This window comes from Leptopilina boulardi, unplaced genomic scaffold, assembly GCF_019393585.1.
Source record: "Leptopilina boulardi isolate dan_hultmark-lab unplaced genomic scaffold, ZJU_Lbou_2.1 LbouV2_266, whole genome shotgun sequence".
NCBI classification, from domain to species: Eukaryota; Metazoa; Arthropoda; class Insecta; order Hymenoptera; family Figitidae; genus Leptopilina; species Leptopilina boulardi.
In genome coordinates, this window is record NW_026137825.1 from 3,545,317 (window position 1) to 3,554,503 (window position 9,187).

At 23.5% G+C, this 9,187-nt stretch overlaps 1 protein-coding gene across 1 annotated transcript; it reads right to left on the minus strand.

Moving 5' to 3' along the window:
• Positions 1 to 3,536: 3,536 nt before the first annotated feature.
• On the minus strand, positions 3,537 to 8,147 carry LOC127281282 (pancreatic triacylglycerol lipase-like). The gene is made up of 5 exons (XM_051304913.1): positions 8,068 to 8,147; positions 7,466 to 7,619; positions 6,713 to 7,111; positions 6,133 to 6,375; positions 3,537 to 4,169 (listed from the first exon to the last, which is right to left on the minus strand). Exons 2-5 carry the CDS (start codon positions 7,512 to 7,514, stop codon positions 3,664 to 3,666), a joined length of 1,197 nt encoding a protein of 398 aa, XP_051160870.1. The 5' UTR covers positions 7,515 to 7,619; positions 8,068 to 8,147; the 3' UTR covers positions 3,537 to 3,663.
• Between the last annotated feature and the right edge of the window lie 1,040 nt (positions 8,148 to 9,187).

Here is a 9,187-nt window from a genome sequence, read left to right on the forward strand (position 1 = left end):
CCAAATGAAACGGTAAAGCGACGAAATAATAATTTTCAAACTCATGATTTGTACGTTTAATTTTAGTTTTCAATTTTTTCGCGCCTTTTTTTTTTAATTTATATTAAAAAATAATTACATTTTTGTATTCGAAAAAAAATGTATGGGTCAATCCATTATATTTCGACTGAAGTCGTCGCTGACTAATTTTTAAAAATTATAATACTTTGCAGGAATGATTTTGAAGTTATCAAGATCACGAAATAAAAAGAATTTTAATAAAATTTTAATTATTTATTGCAAAATATGAATTTAAAGTATATGAGGTGCTGAAAACTGTCTATTTTTTAGCCATTAGAAAATATGCAAAAATACGTAGAATTTACTATAAAAATAAAAAAATTTTTTTGTAATTTACTAAGAATGAATAAATTTGTCATTATTAATTGATGTAATTATTTAAATATGTGAAATAATATATAAAATATGATTTTCAAGTTCGCCTGTCAAATAACCTAAATTTGCAAATTTCATCTATTAAATGTGAGAAAGAGAAGTCATTAAATTGAAAAAAACCTTACCAAATATAAAGTACCTGTGACTAACTTTTAGTTTTTCTTAGCACTTTTTTCCTTTTTTCTTCATAAATGTGAAATAAAAAGCAATAAAAATTGGCACTTTGCTTATTTTCACTAGTTTCAAATGTAAATAACTTTCTTGGAGAAAACTGAAAAATTACAAAACTTGGGCAATATCTAATTGATCACTAACTACACACACTGGAAAAAAATTCGCTTTGGTCCCGAAGATACTTTTTGAGATAATTATGTTTAAATTTTTCACAATTTTTATCAGGTTAATACATGTAGTTTTTTAAGGACGAAGTTAGGTTTTATTGGTTAAACATTTTGAACTAACTTCAATTTTATAAAAATCACATGCATTAACCTGATGAAAATTGTGAAAAATTTAAACATAATTATCTCAAAAAGTATCTTCGGGACCAAAGCGAATTTTTTTCCAGTGTGTGTAGTTAGTGATCAATTAGATATTGCCCAAGTTTTGTAATTTTTCAGTTTTCTCCAAGAAAGTTATTTACATTTGAAACTAGTGAAAATAAGCAAAGTGCCAATTTTTATTGCTTTTTATTTCACATTTATGAAGAAAAAAGGAAAAAAGTGCTAAGAAAAACTAAAAGTTAGTCACAGGTACTTTATATTTGGTAAGGTTTTTTTCAATTTAATGACTTCTCTTTCTCACATTTAATAGATGAAATTTGCAAATTTAGGTTATTTGACAGGCGAACTTGAAAATCATATTTTATATATTATTTCACATATTTAAATAATTACATCAATTAATAATGACAAATTTATTCATTCTTAGTAAATTACAAAAAAAATTTTTTATTTTTATAGTAAATTCTATACGTATTTTTGCATATTTTCTAATGGCTAAAAAATTGACAGTTTTCAGCACCTCATATACTTTAAATTCATATTTTGCAATAAATAATTAAAATTTTATTAAAATTCTTTTCATTTCGTGATCTTGATAACTTCAAAATCATTCCTGCAAAGTATTATAATTTTTAAAAATTAGTCAGCGACGACTTCATTCGAAATATAATGGATTGACCCGTATTATAATTTTTTTTATTTATTTAATTAAATTTAATTTAGAAAAAAATTTTTTTTTTTCTATTTTTTTAAAATTTATTAATTAATTAATTTTTTTTAAACTAATTTATTTAAATAAAATTAAATTCGGGAGTAAAAAAAAATATTTTCCAATTTTTTAAACTAATCAATTAATTTTTATTAATGAATTAATTTGTTTAAATAAATTAAATTCAGAAGTAAAAAAAAATAATTTTTGTTCAATTTAATTAATTAAACAATTAATTTATATAGTATATTTTTCAATTTTCTTTGTATAGCCTATTTGTATAGGTTTTTTTTTTTGTAAAAAAAGAAGAATTTATATTTAGAAAAAACAAATAACCCTTGAAATTAATCTTTTTAGAATGATGAAAATGAAAAGACGGAAATAATAATCACGATTTTTTTAATACCATTTTTTATTTATAGTTTCTTTTAAAAAAAATAATATAAAAAACTTTTGGCAATTAATTATAGTGAAGGGATAAATGTTGTTTTTTATTTAACAAAAGGGCAATAAAAAATTTATATTAAACAATTTTTTTTATGATATTTTCAAAATTTAATTGTCTTATATTTTTTTTACGCTGAATTTAATCAAAGAAAATAGAAAATTTTTGAATTATTTTTTTTTTTTAGAAAGGCCAACATTGGGGCAATATTGGACGAATCTTGGCTCAGTCGTGGGTGTATTATTGGTTCAATTTTTTTTAGCTCTTATATAAGTAATTAATTAAAGTAGATAATTAAATTAATTAATTCTTTGGTCTAACGTGGCGAAAAATTGGCTAAGTCCTGGCAGAAACTTGGGTGAAACTAGGCTCAAATTCGAAGCAGTAGCGTTTGAATATATTTTTTATGAAAATTTATAAACTATTTTTGCATTGAATCTTGATTTATTCCTGTCTCAATTCTGGCTTAATCGTGGCTTAACATTGGCTGAACAGGGGTTCATAATAATTAAAACTACAAATTCTTTTCGACTTTATTTTAATCAATATTGGCCCAATCTTGGCTGTATTTTTATTGATCCTGGCTGAAACTTGGCTCTATCTTGGGTGTAAGATGTGTTTAGTTTCATAATATTTACAGACAATTTTGAGCCAATCTAGATCCTAATTTTTTAATTCTAGAATAAATTAACATTTCTTCTTCTTCTTCTTCCTCTACCCTAGTGAAAAATTGGTTAAATCCTGGCTTAAACTTGGGTCAAACTTGGCTCAAATTCGAAGCACTAGCGTTTGAATATATTTTTTATGAAAATTTATAAACTATTTTTGTATTGAATCTTGATTTATTCCTGTCTCAATTCTGGCTTAATCTTGGCTTAACATTGGCTGAACGGGGGTTCATAATAATTAAAACTACAAAATTCTTTTCGACTTTATTTTAATCAATATTGGCCCAATCTTGGCTGTATTTTTATTGAATCCTGGCTGAAACTTGGCTCTATCTTGGGTTGTAAGAAAAATGAAGTATTTTCATAAAACTATCTTGTTTGAGGGAAGTTTAAATATATCTAGTTTCACAATATTTACAGACAGTTTTGGATCAGTATAGATCTAATTTTTTTATTTCCAGAATAAATTAGCCTTTATTCTTTTGTCTCTACTTTGATGAAAAGTTGATTTAATCCTGGCAGAAACTAGGGTCAAACTTGGCTCAAATTTGGCACAGTAGGGTTTGAAAATATTTTTTATGAAAATTTATAAACTATTTTTGCATTAAATCTTGATTTATTCCTGTCTCAATTCTGGCTTAATCGTGGCTTAACATTGGCTAAACAGGGATTAATAATAATTAAAACTACACATTTTTTTCGACTTTATTTTTAATAAATATTAGCGCAATCTTGGCTGTATTTTTATTGAATCCTGGCTGAAACTGGGCTCTATCTTGGGTTAAAATAAAAATCATTTATTTTAATCAAATTAATTATAATTAATTAATGAACTATTAATTAATTTAATTTAACCAATTTCCCCTCTAGTTTTTTAGGAGATTTAAAAAAACAATTCTTTATTTAACAAATATAACCGCCCCTTATTCTTCTGATAATATTAAGAAAAAAATTAACAATTCTCCATTTTGAACATTTTGGTTTACCATAATTTTTTCCTTGTGAAAATGGTGGTTCTGAATTTGTATTTAAATAATAACTACCACTGTGATTCGATGATTGTTTCATGGCACCCATTATATCAACATGTGGACTACAAACATTATATTTGAATGCACTGTAATTCTCACAGTTGAGTGAAAAAAATGGATGTAATGGATTTTCAATTGATTCAGCAAAATACATATAGGCACGTGAATGTGAACAAGCGGCTGTATAAAGTAAATCATCATTTTCACAGCCAGGTTGAAACATTCCTCCATTTGGATAAAAATCAAAATCGCCAATATTTTCGGGAAAACCTAAAATTCCAGCGTCCGTGTGAATTATTTCAACAAAATCGGCATCACCTATTGCAATTCTCTCTTCTGGTTCAACAAAACGAAATAATGGCATTGCCGGATCTAGTCCTGTTCAAAAAAATTATTAAATTTTTAATAATGATAAAAATATTTTTAATTAGTAGAGAAAAAATTTTATTTTTTTAATTTGAGTTTTCCATCTATATAATATAATCTCATTAATCATGGGTCGGTAAAACTAAATTAAATTTCACGAGCGAAATTCAAATTGATTTATTGTTGAATTAAAAATTTCCCGCCTTCGCTACATTTACACTGTTTTACCGACTTTGGGCTATAAAAATTACAGATAGTAAAAAATATTTACAAAACGAGTTTTCTATCTATGTGTACCTTTAGTCATGGGTCGGTAAAATAGATTAAATTTCACGAGTGAAATTCAAATAATATTTATTGTTAACTTTAAATTCCACACCTTTGTTACGATGCCAGATTTATTCTGTTTTACCGACACTAGACTGTATAAAAGATAGATAGGAAACTCAGGTTGGTAAAACAGAGTTTTCACGAGACGAGCAAAATTCAAATTAATTTATTGTTAAACATAAAATTTCCCGCCTTCGTTATGATGGGACTTTTATTCTGTTTTACCGACTCTAGGCTATAGAATTGACAGATAGGAAACTCACAAATGAAAATTATTGTCATCAGAAAATTAAAACAAATTTAATTTAAAATAATAATAATAAATTTAATAATTTTTGAAATTTTAGTAGAAGTAAAAAAATTTATACAGTGATTTTTCTATCTATTTGTCTTTTTAGTTATGGGTCGGTAAAACTGAATTAAATTTCACGAGCGAAATTCAAATTGATTTATTGTTGAATTTAAAATTTTCCGCCTTCGCTACATTTACACTGTTTTACCGACTTTGGGCTATAAAAATTACAGATGGTAAAAAATATTTACAGAACGAGTTTTCTTTCTATATGTACCTTTAGTCATGGGTCGGTAAAATAGATTAAATTTTACGAGTGAAATTCAAATTAATTTATTGTTAATTTTAAATTTCACACCTTTGTTACGATGCCAGATTTATTCTGTTTTACCGACACTAGACTGTATAAAAGATAGATAGGAAACTCAGGTCGGTAAAACAGAGTTTTCACGAGACGAGCAAAATTCAAATTAATTTATTGTTAAACATAAAATTTTGCCGCCTTCGTTATGATGGGACATTTATTCTGTTTTACCGACTCTAGACTATAGAATTGACAGATAGGAAACTCACAAATGAAAATTATTGTCATCAGAAAATTAAAACAAATTTAATTTAAAATAATAATAATAATAAATTTAATAATTTTCGAAATTTTAGTAGAAGTAAAAAAATTTATACAGTGATTTTTCTATCTATTTGTTTTTTTTAGTTATGGGTCGGTAAAACAGAGTAAATTTCACGAGAGAAATTCAAATTAATTAATTGTTACATTTAAAATTCCCGCGACATTTATTCTGTTTTACCGACTGTAGACTACAGAAATGATAGATAGAAAACTCACTATAAAAAATTATTGTCTGATTAGGTAATTAAAACAAAAATTCGAAATAATAATAATAATAATAATAATAAGAATCATTATCTTTCGAAATTTTAATACAAGTAAAAGTTTTATTTAACGAATTTTTTATCTACACTGTAAAAAGAAAGTACTAAAACAGTACCGAAAAGTACTAAAACAGTACCGATTTTAGGTACCAAGTGACAATTTAGTACCTGAAGTCGGTATTAAATTAATACCTTTCTTTTTACAGTGTATGTATATGTGTCCTTAGTCATGGGTCGGTAAAACAGAGTGAATTTTAAGCGGTAAATTTAAATTCAATTAATAATTTTATAGAAAAGAAAGAATATGAAAATTTTTGTCAAATAAAAATTCTATTGATTTAATCATTTCTGTGGAAAATTAAATTAATAATTTAAAATTAGTAATTAATTATAATTTTGAACATTCAGAAAAATTGAAAAAAAAATTTTTTTGAGGATTAATTTTATTTTTTTTTCTCATACCGACAAGATATTTGACTCTTTTTTTGGCAGTTTTCCCAGCAATTCCCATAACATGTGCACCAAGTGAATGTCCAATAAGTGCAGTTGTACTTGCATTCATTCCATTGTCTTCCAAAAATGATATCATTTCACCAACGTGCATTCCAATTGGTGGCACTAATAATCTTGCTAATAAATATGATTCTTGCGATGCTGGACTCCAATCGACTACGATAACATTTGAATTTGTTCTTTTCATAAAAGCTATAAATTAAAAAAAAAATTAATTAATTTTACAACTAATTAGAAAAAAATTTTCTCAATAATTTTTTTTTCTATTCTAATTAAATTATTTGCGAATTAAACAAAGATATATTTATTTTAGGAAGTAATTATTTATTTAAATTTTATTTAATTATTATTGCATGGAAAAAAATCTTTATCTGGAATAGCTATATATTTCTCTAAAATAGCAAAAACTTTCGTTGTTTTAGTGAAACATATCGCTGTTTCAAGTGAATATTTTTTTCCGTGTGTATAAATAAAAAAAAATTATAAAAAGTTGTTAAAAAATAGAAAATAATAAAAATTTTGATATTACCATCTCTAATTACAGTGCAAGATGGTCCATTGCCCGATGTTAAATATCCATGTGTAATAAATCGTGTTGGTCGTTTTGTATTAAAATGACTTTTTTTTAAGCTATCGCTATTATTAAATTGTAAAATTTCATAATTTTTCCATATTTCCAATGTGTATAAACGAAATGACACTATTGTTGTTAAATCAATTTTTGTTTTATTATTTAAAATACTTTCTTTTGGTATTTGTAGACTCTCATTTGGAAATGAGAGTTTCGTTCGAATTTTTTCATTTTTGTCATTATCAAAATAGACAAATGTTCTTGCGAGTTTCTCAATTTCATGTTTTATATAATTCGTCACAATTTGAGTGTGATTATATAAATTTTCATTAATTTGATTTAGCCAATCAATTGTCACTTAAAATCAGAATAATTAATTTTTTTTTTATTAATATTTAATTTATTTTACGTTCCACATTTTATTAGTTAATTAAATTTATTATTAATTTAAAATAATTTAATAAATTTAGTGTCCTTAAATTTTTTTTTAAATTAAATTTATTATTAATTTAAAATAATTTAATAAATTTAGTGTCCTTAAATTTTTTTTTAAATTAAATATTTATTAAATAATAAATAATTTATAGGGAAGTCAAAAAAAAAAAAAATTTGAAAATGTAATGTTAATGATATATATTGCTAATTGGTTTAAAATTATATATGACAGAATTATTTAAATTATTCAATGAGGAAAAACATGGAAATACTTACAGGCTTGTAGAAAAGGAATTAGTAAAATTATGACAATTAATTCTTTCATTTATATTTTTGTTGTATACTTTTTGATAATTTAAAAATTTCGTATTATTTTTTTGGTTGTTTAAAATTTGTTAAATTAATTAACGGACTTTTTGAATATGCATCACTAAAAATATTTAGGGGTATTATTTAAAATGTAATTATTTTATATTAATAAATGTGACATCATTTTAAAATTAAAACAATATTATTTCATTTTATTGTCACTTATAAAATATTTTATTTTTGAAATTTTTTTTTTTTCATTTTACCTTTAATATGATATTCAAAATTTAATATTATTTATTTAAATATATAATTTTATTTTGACAATATATATTTATAGTTTAAAATAAATGATTAATTAGAAACAACAATATATAAATTTTTACTGCTATTAAAATCACGAAAATTATAAAAAATTATTATTATCATTATTTTTTTATTATTGTTAATATTATTGTAGATTTATTTGACATTGTGATTTCATTAAATTTTCTGTTTTTTGTTTTTTTTTTAAAATAATTTCTTTTTTATAAAATAAATAAAATGTATTAAATTTAAAAAAGACTCACGTCAAAACGAGAAAATGAAATATACTATATTCCTTTACTAAAAACGATGTTTATAATAAACTACAATTTTTATCTATAACTGGAAATAACAAAGTAATACTATAATATTAGGTTTCTATTTATTTTATATTTACCTTTTATTATTTGTATTATTTTAACCAAAAAAAAAAAAAATTATATTTCAGTAAACAAAAAATTAGATATTATTTATAATAAATCACAAAGGAATTATTTTCAAAGAAATCAGCTTTTTTGTTTTTAAAAAATTTACAAAAATTTTTTTTTATTTAATAATTTACAAATTATAATATTTATTTATTTTTAAAATTATTGTTATTTTTATTATTATTATTATTATTATTATTATCATTACTTTTTTTATCATCTCTGTTATTGTTTTTATTATTTTATTATTATTATTATTATTATTATTACTATTATTATTATTATTATTATTATTATTATTATTATTATTATTATTATTATTAATATTATTATTATTATTACCTATTATTTTTTTTTTTTTTTTTTTTTTTTTGCTTAGGGACTATTGGGAAAATCTGTATACAGATACCTTGGCTTCCGCATGCCAAGGTTATGTGGGGTTGGTAAAAAAAAAGGAGAACAATAAACAAAAATAAGCTGGCGAACTACTACCAGCCCCGACCCACTAAAACCCGTCAACCCTTCTTGGGAGCCCTTTGATCCACCCTCGGTACTGTCGTGAAGACTTTTGCCTTCGAGGGTGGCGCTCCAACTCTGTCGCAAAAGCGACTTCGTCCATTCCTGCGGACATCCTGCGTTATGAATTTAAAATAATTCTAAAATGAATGTCAAGCGGAATCAACAGCACACCAGAAAAGAAAACAATAAAAAGTCAGTAAATAAAATAAAAGTAAAATAAACAAAAGTCAAAAATAAAATTGTAAAAAGACTGATGAACAAACAAAATATAACATAAAAGTGTAAAAAGACTAAAATAAATAAATAAATAAACAGAAAATTGTAAAAAGACTATAAAAGGACAAAATAAATAATAAAATAAACAAATAAATAAATAAATAAAAACTGTACACTGTCAATTTCGCCTATCTGCGGCCATCGAGATCCTTTCTCATCA